The 17,004-nt window shown below is 39.2% G+C and overlaps 2 protein-coding genes across 2 annotated transcripts; both read left to right on the forward strand.

The window, feature by feature from the left end:
• The first annotated feature begins 578 nt into the window (after positions 1 to 578).
• LOC146325488 (charged multivesicular body protein 4c-like) lies at positions 579 to 8,522 on the forward strand. Its single transcript, XM_084721540.1, has 5 exons — positions 579 to 909; positions 2,835 to 3,012; positions 3,989 to 4,103; positions 4,856 to 4,982; positions 7,208 to 8,522. The coding sequence occupies exons 1-5, from the start codon at positions 726 to 728 to the stop codon at positions 7,270 to 7,272; spliced, it is 669 nt and encodes a 222-aa protein (XP_084577666.1). The 5' UTR covers positions 579 to 725; the 3' UTR covers positions 7,273 to 8,522.
• Positions 8,523 to 9,855: 1,333 nt separating this feature from the next.
• Positions 9,856 to 16,749, forward strand: eif2s2 (eukaryotic translation initiation factor 2, subunit 2 beta). Its single transcript, XM_084721541.1, has 9 exons — positions 9,856 to 10,014; positions 11,904 to 12,087; positions 12,213 to 12,313; positions 12,497 to 12,626; positions 12,710 to 12,810; positions 13,797 to 13,945; positions 14,055 to 14,111; positions 14,252 to 14,337; positions 15,311 to 16,749. The coding sequence occupies exons 1-9, from the start codon at positions 10,000 to 10,002 to the stop codon at positions 15,484 to 15,486; spliced, it is 999 nt and encodes a 332-aa protein (XP_084577667.1). The 5' UTR covers positions 9,856 to 9,999; the 3' UTR covers positions 15,487 to 16,749.
• Positions 16,750 to 17,004: the final 255 nt, after the last annotated feature.

Consider the following 17,004-nt stretch of genomic DNA (forward strand, 5'->3'; position numbering starts at 1 on the left):
AAGATTTTAAACTGAAGCAGTTGTCCTCAGTGTGCTCTGCCTGTGTGTTGCTGTCACAAACAGAGAACCAGAGAATGCAGTGTAAATGCTGGTTACTGCATTTTTATAGAGCCCAACCTCAGTACTGTTCTGTTGTAATGTGTCCCAAATTACCCTATAATAAAGTCTAATAAGGGTCTACAGTGGGAGACAAAACACTTTAGTTTACAGTACAGTTCTGTTGTAATGTGTCCTAAATTACCCTTTAAAGTCTAATAAGGGCCTAATACTGTCTTATAAAGAACATATAATTTCTAGTTTTTGTCTAATTTGATACAGCTTGTTACATTTTGTTGAAATATAACAAGACAACACAACACAATAAATATAACACCCTCCCCCCAAAAAACCTTTAAGTATATATGTTAAATTTAAGATGTTTGGTAAAACTATGATAAACAACGTAAAGAGGGTCAAACATCACATATTAAAGGTGATTTCTGTTTCAGTGCTTCAGTTGTCCACCAGATGTCGGCGAAGCGCAAAGCATCCCCCAATCACCATCGGGCAACATGACGTCATCGGGCCTATCCAGGAAGTGGGAAAACATCAACAATCAGGTTTAGGCTAGGGCGAAGTATCAGTGTAGCCTAGCACCAAGGTAGCTGAGCGCGATCTTCGCGGGTATTTCGCAGATTAGTTTTATTTTATTTTTATAATTAGTGTGTTGTGGCATCCCAGGTAACATGTCGTTGTTAGGTAAGATATTCGGAGGAGGAGGAAAAGGAGGAAAGGGACCAAGCCCACAGGAGGCTATCCAGAAACTCCATGAGACGGAGGAGATGCTAACGAAGAAACAGGAATTTCTAGAGAAAAAGATCGACCAGGAGCTGCAAATCGCCAAGAAAAACGGCACGAAAAACAAAAGAGGTAAGATATCAGGGAGTATTTTCACACAGAGTCTCCTCTTTATCATAATATTGCCTGGTCAACAGCTGCGAGCTAACTGTTAGCATGTTAGCTAAGTTGGCTAACTTTACCGAGCTGTCAGAACTGTTGGCAGCCTTACCTATATATAGCGCCGTTACAACGGCCGTGGTGCCACCCGACATACAGTTTTGTTTGACGTTTTGTCGATTTTGTGAGCGATATCATCATTGATCAGTGATTATCGATTACTTTCTTCACTTAGATAACGTTAGCTGTGTCTTTCGCAAACATACAATGTGTCTGGTGATCATTTTGTCGTCTGATTGATCAGTGGCCATTTAAAAATCAAACGACTTAAAGGTGTGGCAAGTGATACAACCACAGACTGCAGAAAGACTAGTAATAAAGATACTGGATCAGTGTGTCAGGACAAGGGTTGAGCGCTGGTGTGACAAGTGTTTAAAGGACGTGATAACACTGTTAGAGAGGTGGGCGTGTTTGCGCGTCACAGATCTGTAAGAAACCTATAGAGCTTCAGCTGCCTGAAAAAATTATTATATTAGCCAATAATGCCAGAACACAAATACAAAGACCAATGAACTTAAAGTTGGTTTGTTGTCATCAGTAGCAGTACACTAATGTGCATTTTGCCACAGAATTCAAATTAAATGCTTTGACAATCTGTCAAATTAGATATTATTATAGCCGACAGTTATTGATACCGATATAGCTGGATAGATCAATAAGGCTAATAATTTATTGCCCCAGATATTATTTGTGCATCTCTAGAGTAGATGTATAAAGTAACATGAAATAGAAATATTCAAGCAAAGTACAAATACTATCCTTAAGTACAGTGCAGATTTTGTCCTGAGAGCAGCATTAGAGGAAAGCTCTCAGAGTGTTGAAAATGAAAGAGTTTTGTTCTGTGAAGATGATGAATGTGATTGGTTATTGGTACTGAATTTATTGTGATTTTTGTTTGTGTAAGAATCTACATTATGGGCTGATGGTGGCAATTGTTGCCCGACTTCTTTTATTAAAATGACAGCCGTTTGTTTTGCTGGCCCCAGAATTCTGTGACCTGTAGTATTAAACCACATTTGCTGTTTCTACCAGTAATACAGGTGTCATATGTGCAATGACTGCATAATAGTGTCAAAACTAGTTTAAGTTGCTAAGTATTTTCTTCAAGTCAGGACTGCATTCTGATTTTACCTGTCAGTCACTCCTCAGTGAACTGCCTCCTTGTCAGAGCTCTGAGAACATTTTCTAGGTAACTGTCTAATTATCATTATGGATTTCCCATGTTTTTTAGGACTGAAGTCACACTGATATTGGCTAATAAATTTATATTAAGATATTACGATTAAGAAAGCAAAAATATTAAACAATAATAGGTCTAATGAATTCTGGCCCCCATAGTGTATTCTTCAAAAAATTATGTCCCTTGGACAAATGCAGTTGACACATCACACTGGGCTATATTGCATTGTGTACATTCCCTAATTACTTTCTCTTCCGTCTGCACAAAGGTTGACAGAATGAGTCAACCCAGCATGACACTCTCTGATAATTTCACCAAATCACCAAATCACACCTATCAGGTGTGTGGTTGTGGCCATGTGACCACTGTGGTTGATTAATTTCCACTTTTAAGTTTTTCCATCTCATCAGCCAAGTGCCAGTCAAAAGCTATAACTTATTGACTTAACTGCCACTAACGTGGCAGATTAGATTTTATTTATGATTCCACTCACTGGCAAAGAAAGATGTGAGAACTGCAAATGTTTAACCACTTATTCAGACGCTCATTCATAAACAATCCCCACGACTCACAGTTTTACCTTACTGTCATTTCTACTGTCTATTTTTGTGACAATCTGTCCGTCCTGACCCCTTCCTTTCTGTTTTTCTCTCCTCAGCGGCTCTGCAGGCTTTGAAAAGAAAGAAGCGGTATGAGAAGCAGCTTGCCCAGATCGATGGCACACTGTCGACCATCGAGTTCCAGAGAGAGGCTCTGGAGAACGCCAACACTAACACTGAAGTGCTCAAGAACATGGGCTTCGCTGCCAAGGCCATGAAGTCTGCCCATGAAAACATGTAAGAGGGAGCATCTTGTGACTGGTTAAGTTCTTTGCAACTGAATTGATTGATCGATGATTATAAAAATATTATATTTGTAGTAGGGCTGCACAGTTTGGTTAAAAAAATGTCATATTGCCATTATCTTGACTGAAATTGTGATACAATTAATGGAAATGATTAGTTTTGCATCACAATTTTCATGTTCACTGAAACAAAAAGTCGTGATGATGTGATATTTTTTGAGGTCTGTACCAAACAAACATGTTTTCTTTCATCTGGAGAACAAGGTTTCTAAGCCTGGTCGTCTATGTAGCGCTATAGTACCTCATTGTAATGCTGCTGCGATTTGGATATTGCACTTGGCCTAATTGCGATTTTATTATGATTACGATTAATTGTGCGGCCCTAATTTGTAGCCTGTTGCTTCTTAATTGCCTTCATGGGGCTAGAGGGCGAGTAAAAAAAAATCCCTCTGCTCTAAATCAGTAGAGAGATTTTGAGGAATGCTTTGCTCCTAACAGGAATACAAAAGATTTGACCCATATGCAATAATACCTGCATAATCCAAACCCATCACCAACAGATTTTATTTAAAACAGTGATAGACCAAAAAAAAAAAGTAAGAAGAATATTTAATAGAGGCAGGAATTCATACACATTGTCCTGCTAAAATACTTCTAACTTGTATATTAAATGGACAACATCGATAGTTGGACATGTGAGATACTTTTGAATTGCTGCTGTCCTTTAGTATTATAACTATTTGTTTATATGTGTTTACTCCATTTTCACTCCATTTTCGTATTGTTTTAACCACCTCACCCCCCACCCCCCCTAAATGTTTTAATCCTGGGTCTACCATGTAAATCACCTTGTAATTTTGACTTGTCTTGAAGCATTGTATGAATAAAGTTTAGTTTTATATCACTCTTATTGCCAACCTTATATTGTGTACCCGCATATGAATCCTCTCCCTTGCTTGTTGCTTCAGGGACATTGACAAGGTGGACGACCTGATGCAGGACATTACAGAGCAGCAGGAGCTGGCCCAGGAAATCTCTGACGCCATCTCTAAACCTGTCGGCTTCGGAGAGGAGTTTGACGAGGTGGGTGATGCTTTTCAGACATTTCATTTTATTGTATTTCAATTTTTTGGTTTGTTTGTTTTAGATTAGTGAGAATTCTTGGTGGTATTTTCTAAATGCAGTGTTGGATTCTGAACCAATTGCTGCCTTAAAACAGATGGCTATTTATCTGCTGGCGTCTGGTTTAATTACTCTGTGTAAATATTGACTCAGGCTTATATGACATTATAGACCTTTTACACACCTGACCCAGAAATATTATTGGTTTTAAGCCAAACATGTCTTTTTTCTGCATTTAAGACACAGTATTGAATGATGAACTGATGATAACAGCGGGTTTACCCAGTAGAGCAAAGTTCAGCATCATCCTTGATGCTGCCTGATGATGTTTTGTGACTCACTAGGCTAAGCACAGTTTGTTGTGTTTGTTGAGTCTTTACTCTGCCATTAAGGCTACTGAATCAGCCTCATTTTTGAATGGTCTTATTCCTAGAACAGCCTCACCACAATTGATGATATTCAGCCATCCTTGGGTAATATGGCAGATTGAATGAATTGTCTGTTTCTCAAATTATCAGTCAACTGACATGAAGTACTTAAATTTACCTCTCAGCGAGACAGGTGTATGGACACGTGACAAAGTCCATGTTATACCAATCAACACTGTTGTGCTGTTTTTTTATTTATTAGGATCAATAGCTTTGTGGCATTAGTGTTGCCTGAATGAGTTTGTGTTTATTCTCATTTTCAATGTTGATTGCTATATTTCTCAGGATGAGCTCCTGGCTGAGCTGGATGAGCTGGAACAGGAGGCGCTGGACAAAAGCCTGCTGGAGATTGGGGGAACAGAGAACGTCCCCCTCCCCAATGTGCCTTCAACTTCATTACCTTCCAGACCTGGTAAGCAAGCGAGCGTAGTGGACACAAACATTAGACATTAATAAAAACGGTAAAAAAAAAACGGACAAAAAAAAGTCACCATCTGGATTTAAGTAAGCAAATAAATAAGAGTCTTCAATTGGATAATTACTGCAGTGATTAATATGTTTCAGCTGGTAACAAGTTATTTAACCCAAACTGATGCAGCAAGTAGCTTCTCATTTCTTAAACAACCATGTCAGAAGACATATCCTGTGGTCGTGGAAAAGATGTCACTCTGTTATAGAAGGGTCAAATTATTGGCCTGCATCAAGCAAAGGAAACAGCTAAGGAGACTGCTGAAACTATTAAAACCTGGAAGGATAGTGGTGAACCATCAAAAGTGGTCGGGAAAAATCACTTATTAAATCGTAAAACATCAACAGTAGAACTCACGGCTATGTTTAACAGTGAAAGTGAGAGCATTTCCACACACACAATGTGAAGAGAACTGACGAGACTGGGACTAAACAGCTGTGTAGCCTTAAGAAAGCTACTTATCAGTGAGACTAATCAGGAAAAAAAAGCTTCAGTTTGCTAAGGAGCATAAAGATTGGACTCTGGAGCAATGGAAAAAGGTCATGTAGCCTGATGAGTCCAGATTTACCCTGTTCTAGAGTGATTGGTGCGTAAGGGTAAGAAGAGAGGCGGATGAAGTGATTCACCCATCATGCCTAGTGCCTACTGTACAAGCCTGTGTGGGCAGTGTTACGATCTGGGGTTGCTTCAGTTGCTTGGGTTGAGGTTCAGCAAAAAACTGAGGTCAGCTCTCTACCTGAATATACTGAATGATCAGGTTTTCCCATCAATGGATTTTTTTCTTCCCTGATGGCACGGGCATATTCCAAGATGACAATGCCAGGATTCACCCTGCTGAAATTGTGAAAGAGTGGTTCAGGGAACATAAGACATCATTTTCACACATGGATAGGCCACCACAGCGTCCAGACCTTACCTCCACTGAGTATCTTTGGAATGTGCTGGAGAAGACTTTACACAGATCGGGTCAGATGTCCCAGTGGTTTGATGCATAACATTTAAAGACAGTTTCACCAATTTTTGTGGAGATCAGGGGAATAACCAGATCTGGAACAGGCCTGTTCCAGATGACCTGTAGATGTAACTGTCCGAGAGATATTGGGGTGCCAGACCATCTAGGGACAGTTCACCCCAAAAATCAAACAAACACATTTTTCCTCTGGCTCTGCCTCAGCTTCTTGTTGGGGTGAGTTGCAGACTTGTGGAGATATCAGCTGTAGAGATATCTGCCTTTTGTCAAATATAATGGGACTAGATGGCACTCAGCTTGTGAAAGCACCAAAAAAGAGTAATCTCTCTCTCCAGAAATCATGAGCAGGTTACTCAAGATCATCCACAGAGCTTGTTGTGAACAGTTTCATGACCAGAACATACATTTGTACATGAAATTTGCTCTGAAGGTCTGTGGATTACCTTGAGTAACCGCGTCATGATTTTCTGGACATTACTGTTGAATTTTTCAAATGTATTTTTTGGCACTTTCAGCACCACATGTCAAGTCATGTCCAGTTCCATATTATTCAAGAGAAGATGGACATCACTACAATTGATACCTCCAAAACTCAGGAGCTCACACCAAAACAGTGTAGATGGGTAAATTACACTACAAGTAAGAGGGAAAATATATATTTTTTGATTTTGAGGTCAACTGTCCCTTCAGAAAATGAGCAATAAATATTTTAATTCAATTCTAAGATTTATGGGAAGCCAGTGTAATGGCAATGAGCCTTTTGAAAAATTGACATAGCAGCTTCTGCACTGTCTGTTTTTTTTAGGTAAAGGGATGATTAGACATTCTGGGACATGTGGTTATTATCCTTCAAAGGGAGAATCAGATGAGAGGATTGTGCCATTTTACCGATGGGTTATGTATCAGGAATATTTCTTGGCTCCGTGTAGAGGCCTGGTAACTGGCGGAGATTCCAGCAAGTTATTGGTTGCAGCCAAGAAATAATCTGGCACATAACCCCCTCTATTTCATCTAACCCTCTCACAGAAAGCAAATAATCATATTATCAAAAATGGGTTATGGTGAGGTTTGTCCCTCTGGAGATCCCAGTTAAGGATGAGGTCTGGAAACCAGCTGAGATCACCTAAACCTAACCATCCCCAATCATTCACATATCTGACAGCCGTCTGTCTTTTTTTTCTCTTTTCACCCTTAACAGCCAAGAAAGAGGAGGATGATGACGACATGGAGGATCTGCAGCGCTGGGCGATGGAAGCTATGTAATCGCAGCATCCGCCACATCATACCTGCATCAGAGAGGGAAGATGAAGGATCAATGGGGGAATGAATGCACTGATAGGATGTTGTGTATGGGTGTTTTTGTGTGTCTGAGGAGAGCTGACCGTTGACTTTATGTAACACTACAAAAAAGCGAAAATGCTGTTATCATTTCTTATCCCTGACCCTTTCACAAATACAGACCCGGGTGCTTGGCAGAACGAGCCAGTCAGGGGCTTTTATTTTGAAGCTGCACTGTACCTTGGCTTAATACATTTAACCTTGATTTTAATACAATTTTAGCACTTCGTGGTCCCTGTGCTGGGCTAGAATTTTTCTGTGCCCACAGAGTTCATATAGAATTGAATATTATGAGCTCTGTGGTCAGATTAGTGTCATGGGCTGCATGACGTTGTTAACGTCACTGGATGAAAGATCTATTTCCAACTCATATATTTACCTGTATTTGTGGCGTTAAACTCGCTGGATGTTTTGTTCTTTTTCCTTTTTGACAAAAATAACAACCGTTTGCTCTGTTTTTTGTTAATTGCACTTGAAAATAGGAGAACAGCTGAGCATGAGCTGGGTGAAGAAGCTATAAGCTGTGCGTTTGCCAGAGTCCGAACTTGATCCTTTGTTTCAGGCTGCGTGCTTTGTCCCTTTTCCCCTTCCTCCCCCCGCCTCCTGTCGACATTTCAGCGACTTCTCCCTCCCTCAGAGGCATTCTCACCAGTGGTTCTTGTTATTTGGTGTAAATATCCCAAATGTGTTTCTTTTTATATACTGTATTTCTGCCATCACTGAGAGGTTCTGTCGAGGTTGTGTGAAGCATGCAACAATGGGAAACAAATGACAATACAGATCAAAACACACGGCTAGAAAAAGAGATGTTAAACCTAACACATTTCATCCTGCTGTCTGTCTCAGTCCTTCCTATAAGGGTTTTTTGTTTCAGATTGTATAATGTTAAAAAATAATAATAATAATAAACTATTGTCACACACTATTAACTGCATCATGAAAGAGCTGGTGGTTTATAAAAGATTAGAGAATAGTCAGTCGACCACATCAGCATTTTAAAGTTTAAAGAGTTAATTCCTTTAGTTTTTCAAAGTCATGATGTACATTTTTTACATAGAAAAAAAAAACATAACACAAGGACGGATGGACAAGCATGTTTGCATTTCTATGTTTTATTTATCCAGATGAGAATATTATTTGCAAAATCATTAAAGGTTTTCAATTCTTTTATTGTAGTGGAAGCTTTGTCTTTTCATGTTGTTATTGTGTGATATCAGTTCATTCAGTGTCAAAGTTTACCCCCTGCTGTAGAGGACAGTTGGGAAACTGCTGTGATATAGGGTATAATGAGTTTGAATTTTTTTGTTTGACTAGCTGTCCAAAACCAAAAGATAGTCAATTCACTATCAAGGAAGACAAAGAAAAGCAGTGAATCATACATTTTGAGTACACTAAAATTAGAAAATATAAGTAATCAGGTCTTAATCAATCGTATGATGAGTTTGTAGCAGACAACAGTACCTATGTTTGTCCTGCTGGTGCTCCTAATTGTTCACTGTTTTAGGCTCAGACTATACACCTTTTTCATAAGTAGGGTAAAGACAGGTGTTACCAATGATACTAATTAGGGTCCTGTTCCATTTAGTGAAGCAGAGCCTTTCCAGTTTGCTGACATGCACAGTAGCAGCACCCTGACTCTGTTTGACCTGAATGGAACTAAATTAGTATTATTTGTAGCACCTGTGTTTACGCTGCTATTTCATGTCAAAATGGGTGACAGAAAAAAAAAGTCTGTTCTCCCGTAGTGTTTGTGTGTTTTTACACCATGCTGTTTCCCTTTCATCAGGTGACATTTACCTTCCACTGCTGAACCATTAGACCAAAACTTTTGTATTTCAGGATATATAAATTGACAAGCTCTCAAATCTGAATGAGACTCTTTAATTAGGGTTTTAATGTGAGCCAGATATGTTTATCCTGTACATGCTAACAGCTTTACTCATAATTGGATAAATTGGGTTCTAATTTATGCTATTGAAGAGACATACTGTAACATTATGAGGGAGAACATGCATCCCTGAGTGGGTTGAATGGGATTCTAGCAAAAGGAGAAATAGAATGTTTTAAATTTCATCACATTTTTTGGAAGTTGGAAGAAATAGGTATGTCTCTTTTGTTTATAATGTATATAGTATAGTTCTACTCTGATCATTGATTGAATATATAAACTTTATCATTAAACCTAAAATAAAAAGGAGTATTTATGAGGACAAGGTCCTCTCAAATCTATTGTGAGGGTGCTTGACATGAAAAAATTTGGGAACCCCTGCTTCAAATTATGCTGAGACTAAATGTAACACTAACTATGGTAAGAGCAGAATAGTTGTGATTATTCTGACAACATACACAATATTACAGATTATGTGTATAATTGTCCGTTTGTTTCCAAGACAGTGATAAAAAAAACAAAAACAAATTGTATACCTCTACAACCTCATAATTAACATTTGCCAATTGTTCTGGTCCAATTTTGTTCTTGAACACTCCCCCAGCTGAACTGCGCCGTCGCAAAGTAATGACGTCAGGATCTAGCGACTCGACGCTTGCGTACTGCAGATCCAACGCTGATGCAAGAAATTTTCAGCGCAGCAGTGTGGGCTTGATCGAGGAACAAAAAGTAGTCAGACTTCAATCACTTTTCAGTCTGCAAACATGTCAGGAGACGAGGTAAGTCACCTCAGGCCATCCGCTCTTCAGTCTGTGTTGTTGTGAATACTTGTTTGGCGAATTTAAATGAATTATTGGAGCAGATCGGTGTTGAGGATGACTTTGGGCCTCGGCACTGCTGCTCCCCTCCCTGTCCGCACCAGCTCTCACATGGCTGCAGCCGACCTAACAACGACTCGACCAGCCAAATTGTCGAGAAAACATCCAGTCCGCCTCTTTATCACGAGCTATCACATGGTCCACGTTATTAATATTTATTGTGACTGATCAATCCGGTTTGTTACAGCTGCTGGATAACTCCGAACGAAGGGCTGAAGTTAGCTAGCTTAGATAGCTTTAGCTGGATGGTAACTGAGCTGCGGCGCTAACGGTTAACGTCAGTGTTCTCTACCAGAAACAGAAAGCTACCACCGTTGAACGTTAGCTCTGTATAGTCTACATGGACAGCTGGTCTTACCATAAAACCGAGACATCACAGAAATAAATTAAGAGTCATGCTCTTTAGCATTATCAAAATCTTTTATCTTAAACTTTGTATGGGCTCTAAGTCGCAATCAGGATGTGACTGCAATGTATTATGTCCGACAAATGCAAATTTGAGATGTCCTTTGGGGCTTAAGTAAATTTTTTGTACTCATTTTCTTAATTCTCATGAGTTGTTACTGTGGGAATAATGGCACACCAGGAATTGACATTCATAGTCAGTCAATCAGCTTTGACGACGATGTTTCAGAAAATTGCTTCAGGTGACAGTAATCGATAGACGAGGAAAAATGTCACAGTATTACATAAGCCAACTAAATCCAAAATAATGCAAAGGCCATGTCACAACATCTATACCAATTAGGGCTGGGCAATATTTATATAATGGTAAGGAGATGGATATTGCCTTAGATTTTGGATAGTGCTCTTTTGCGAACTGGCATAAGTGTTGTTTTTTCCTGGTTTTGAAAGCACCATTACAGTAAAATGATGCAATCTTTTGAACTTGCCAGACTGTTCTAGCTGTGCTATTATATGGTTTCACCCATTTAGTGATTATATTCACATAACTGATGATTATTTATCATAATCCTTATTGTGTTAATGTTTTGTGGAAGCACCAATCCCTACAATAGTGTTGCAGTATTGATATCTAGGTATAAAAATATTGCGATTTAGTTTTGTCCTTATTGCCCAGCTCTAGTAACAATATATATTGGGTTATGCCATTATCATTGTAAAATATATTTGTTTCTGGCAGTCTTCTCTTGAAGCCCTTTCATTATGGATGAATCTATTATTTTCTTGTTTGATTGTTTACTCACTCTAATGAGAAAAATAGTCAATATTCCAGGTTGCCATATTCCAATATGTTATTTTGTCCAACAAAATGTAAACTCATTTAATAAACTCAGAAGTGGCTAACCCACATTTGACATAATGAGCAATTCATTTTGCAGATGACTTTTCTGTCAGCTGAGTAATTGATTAATGAACGGATTGTTTCAGCTTTTGTGATTTGAAATTCTATCACAGAACACTTCAGCTGGTGCTGGTCAGCAGTGGAATCACTGTCTTAAAATGGATGCAATATGTGTTTAACTGCAGAAAACCGTAACAACAACATTTAGCCTTCGTTTGTAAAGAAAATCACAATTGCAATACATTAAATACCTGCAAAAATATGAATATGTGATAATAATCACAGTAGTCAATGCTAGGTGAAGATAAATTAGTCAGTATATGGTCAGATCAGATGGCTTGTCAGGTTTTTGAACCACAAATTATCTTGCTTGTAATTAAAAATAGTTAGAAACTTGTCACAATAGAACCATGTCAGCCATGACTTCATAATCTTGTCACCAGCTCTAACACTTCATTTTAACTTTTCTTTTTCTCTCCTTCAGATGATTTTCGATCCCAACATGACCAAGAAGAAGAAGAAGAAGAAGAAGCCCTTCATGGTGGATGAGGACGGAGGAGAAGGCATGGGGGGAGAAGAGGCTAAAGAGGTTGAGGCGAAGGAGGCAGAGCCAGAGGCGGGAGATGACAAAGAGCTAGATCTAGATGATGATGAAGGCAGGAAGAAAGGTTAGAATGGAAATAGAGCTGCTCTGACTGCAAATTCACCTTTAAGCCTCAGCTCCGGTGCACAATCATTGTTGTACATTTAACTACCAGCTGGCATTAAGCAGGGTTTGTTTTTTCTTCTCCAGAGCCGTCCGATGATTTGAACGACCTAAACTTCTTCAATCAGAAGAAAAAGAAGAAGAAACCCAAGAAAGTATTTGATAATGATATTGAGGAGGGATTAAAGGTCAGTCACTGCTAAACCACAGCCAGTTTTCTTTCTTTGCTCTTTTTGTCTCTTTCAGTCTTTTTATGTCTGGCTGATCAATTTACACCAGAATTCCTTGTTCCACTTCTACTGTTGCTCTCATGTTTTTGCTTTCGCTTTTCTTCTCCTCGCTAAATTTCACATCTTCTTGGTCCAAATCAGGAGCTGAAAATAGAAGGAGAGCAGACAGAAGTGCTGGAGGAAGACAACCTAGACCTGATGCTTCCTACCAAAAAGAAGAAGCCAAAGAAAGTGGACTTTGATGAGGGAGAGCCACTTGAGAAGGACGACGGTGAGAATAAGTCACCCCATCTTTAAAGCAGAAAACCAAATGGAGGATGTGTGTAATTATGTTTCTGTATGATGTCTTTCCAGCGCTGGAGGATGATGAGGGGAAGAACAATGATGGAATCTCATTCAGCTCCTCCACAGGACCGGCTTGGGCTGGCTCTGAAAGAGACTACACTTATGATGAGGTAGGAGAGCTGTAAACTAACACACACACACACACACACACACACACACACACACACATAAACATTTAAACAGACAACCCATTCAGAATGAAGAAGGGCGACTTGTTCTTGTTCAAGCAAACTGGAAGATCTAAGTTTAAAAAGAAATATATCAGCTTAGAAATCACCTGTAAGAAAATCATTACTTGATACCGTTTCATACAGTCTGTCGTCTGGTGAAGTTGTGTGTGGTATAATTGACAAAGTTGGCAGTTCCACCAGAACATTTGAAAGTATGGCTGTACAGCACGCCTACACATGACTAACACATGGATACCATGTGGAAGGATTGTTTTATGAATGCTCCCATTCCAATGAGAGGTATCAAAAGTGAAGTGTTCTATTGGTCTTGGTATTCCTTTAAGGGTACTGGTATTAGTACATTTGTAAATGCCACCCAGTCCCACTTAGAGTCATCATGCTTATAAGATTTCTTCAGTATTAAAGTAATCTAGTGATGGTTGTTTGTACAGCCAGGGTTACATTGTAAACTGTAACAGCCAACAGTTGCCTTGGCATGCTTAAAATTGTGCCATTATGTTAACGATGCAGACTTAAAAAACAGGACTTGTGTGTAGCCTACAGCTAACTCATGATTTCAACATGGCAACATTATACTTCTTTTAAATCCACTACAGTCCATAGATATTCCACTAAATAGAAGAAGGAAAGGACTATATGAGTTTAAAAAATCTATTAATAATAACTTTTTTAGTATTTGCTTTGACATTACAAAGACTCTGCAGGTTTCATCGACATGGTTCTTATATTCCTGGAATACTGACACCCTTTCTATCTATTTACATTCCAATATTGGCCCTGTTCTGAAATCTAGACCTATAGATAGAAAAGTCAATGATTAAACACTTACTAATATCTTATCCTGATGTAAACGCAATCAGTGTCGACTACAGTTGCTGTAACTCTTTGCTCCGTCTCTGTCTCAGCTGCTGAACCGAGTCTTCAACATCATGAGAGAAAAGAACCCAGACATGGTGGCTGGAGAGAAGAGGAAGTTCGTGATGAAGCCTCCTCAGGTGGTCCGAGTGGGAACCAAGAAAACCTCCTTTGTCAACTTCACAGACATCTGCAAACTGTGAGCTTTGTACACACTGACCTCATGCACTACTGCTGTTGATTCAGTTCACTTCGATACTCACCTGCACTGTTCTCTGCTAACTGACCTTTCATGTGCTTCCACACAGGTTGCATCGTCAGCCTAAACATCTCCTCGCTTTCCTGTTGGCTGAGCTGGGAACAAGGTACGCTTGTGGTGTACTATTAATAATATATACAGGATTTGGATTTTTTGTCATTTTGAGGTACTAGTTGTCAAATCATAAGAAACGTTTATGTGTGCAATGTTATTAATTTAATTTGCTTTTGTCTCTCCTGTTAACAGTGGTTCTATAGACGGAAATAACCAGCTTGTGATCAAAGGCAGATTTCAACAGAAACAGATAGAAAATGTGTTGAGAAGATATATCAGTAAGTAACAGTCAAACCTATTTATAGTATACACAAATACAATTAGACTCTTATCTAATTAATGTTTTGGTTTTGTGCATTAAATCTGTTTTCCACCATATCACTCAGTGTTTATAGTCAGCTTTGGTCTATAAATTGAATTTAAATAATGATGTATGACGTTTATAAAGAAAAGAACACTTGCAACAAGGATAGTAATCAGATATTCAGTCACTTTTATTTGGAGAAATTTATTTTGTTTAAAATCATACAAATTGGCAACATACCTTGAATAATTAAACTATGCAATCACAAAGTAAGAGACAGACTGTTAGGGTGGAGATCACAAAAAGGACATTGATATAAACAACTGGTTAAAGGCTAATTAAATTATTCATGTACTCATAAAATTTTACATGTTTTAATGAGGAAAAGATTATTTTTCTAAACAGCCTTTAAACAATAAAGGTAAAGCTGCAGTTGAATAAAAATAGGTTTGATATAATAAATCTCTATGATGCATCACAACTCTTTCCATTATTCAAATTTGCACTGGGTCTCACTCAGGGCTGCGTAAACTTCTCAAACTTCTCCTTAACTCACTGCATGAGATGTGAAAATATTCAGGCTCCCTGCTGACTTTCTGATTCCTGACCTCGTTGGTTCAGTGGACATGGTGTAAACATGAATACTGGGTCAGTGCTCTGAGCTGCAGATCAGTCTAGTGTTGAGTCATAATAGGCCACTAGCTATACTGCTAACTGAGCTAAGAGCAGCTAGTAGGCTAACTTCAACAAAGAGTATGGTGAGGAGCAGTTGCTCTGATGATATACTGCCCCCTGTTTGTTTGGAGTGACCTTCAACAGATGGCCATATCTTTGGGCCATTTCCCCTTTTAATTTATGACTTCTCTATCAAGAACAAAACAATAATGAATTTACAGTGAACTCCTATTTGTGCTGCAGTGCTAATAACTGTCTTCTCACCCCTGCAGAGGAATATGTGACGTGTCACACTTGCCGCTCCCCAGAGACCATCCTGCAGAAGGACACTCGCCTCTATTTCCTGCAGTGTGAAACGTGCCACTCCCGCTGCTCCGTCGCCAGCATCAAGACCGGTTTCCAGGCTGTGACGGGCAAGAGGGCGCAGCTCCGCGCCAAAGCCAACTAAAGACCATCGAAACTGGGCTCCTCCTCCTCGTTCTCGGCCTCTACTTTCCCCCCTGAGAAGGGCCGGGGCTGGGGCCGGACGCCCCCTTGATTTGCTAAAAGGACTCTCTGAATCGAACTGCGGGAGGGTTTGGCTGTTGGTTAGTTGTGTTGTGGCCTGACCAGGCAGGGAGTGAGAGAGTATCTAACGCTGACAGAATTTATCTGCCATCTGATGGGCTTCAGGCACTGTAAGCAGATGATGATGTGTACCACATACACTTTTGGATGCATTTGATTTGCTGTCTGGCTGATGAGCCCTCCATCTCCTAGGTTTTTTCTTTCCATTTGCTGTGATTCTCAATTCCCGCAAGAGAACCGTGATTTAATATGGCTTGAATCCTTTCTCATTCTTTCTTCTCCCACTTTACACACACCAGAATACTTCTTCAGATAAGGAATTCATTTCTCCACGCAACCGGCCAAATTGTAGTTAAGTTGCTCTACAATGACAGAGGTTAGTTGCTCTGGCAATTGTAGCCATGTGATCACCTCTCTATTCTTGATTTGCTTAACCTGAAGGCTGTGTTCCTGTTTCTAGTCTGGCCATAAATCACAAAACTGCCAGTCCAGAATTTTCTTCTCAAACTGTACTTTACTGTGATTGGAGTAAATACAGAAAGATTTGTAACTGTAACTAGTCTGTTACAGGCTCCTGACACGCCTCCTTCACATCATTTTTGGAGATGACCACAAAGTCATATAAGTAGGGGTTGATAAAGAGGAGAGCAGCTTCTCACTGAAGACGTTAATAGAGAGGTTGTGTGTGAGACATAGAAATTATTCAGTGTGTTTGTGAGTGGTTTTGTGGCATTGAAGAGCAATTGTTGGATTGTTTCTTCCTGTTGACTTCTGAAGTTAAGACAAACATGTTTTATCAAACAATTGGATTTGATTAGATGGACATGAAAATTAATAAGTCATTTTGTCAAGAAGAGCGGGTTTCTTGAGGTAACACGCCAGGATCCTAACACCCAAAAAAAAAAAAGTTTCCCCCTAAAAACGGCTTCTGAGCAGGCATCTCAGATCAGGTCTTTATTTTCAAGTGTGATTCAAGAAATTTACACCACAAGCTAACCAAAAAAATTCCATCCACTGATACTTGACACCTTGATACATGATTTTGCTTCTGTTCTTGTAAGAGAAGAATGTGGATAAGGTCTGGCTTGAATCATTTTAAAACCTGGTTTTTACAAAAAATAAAATATTCTACTCTCTCTCTCCATCACTGCTCCCTCTGTGCTTGTGTTCATTTTGATTTGTTCTTTGTTGCAAATGAATAACTGGTGAATTCATGGATCCTAGTACAAAGGACATTTATGTGCCTAATAATTTATTAAGAGGATATTTAATTTTAAAAATGAATTGCCATGCAAATCTAAACAAGGTGAAATGAGACTGTTTACTATTTAAGGTCAGTGATTGATTACCAAGGAGCAGCAGGTTTGTTTCTTGTTTGACAGCTACGTACAGCAGTAGG

Source organism: Lutjanus erythropterus, chromosome 6, assembly GCF_056507025.1.
Source record: "Lutjanus erythropterus isolate fLutEry1 chromosome 6, fLutEry1.hap2, whole genome shotgun sequence".
NCBI lineage: Eukaryota > Metazoa > Chordata > Actinopteri > Lutjaniformes > Lutjanidae > Lutjanus > Lutjanus erythropterus.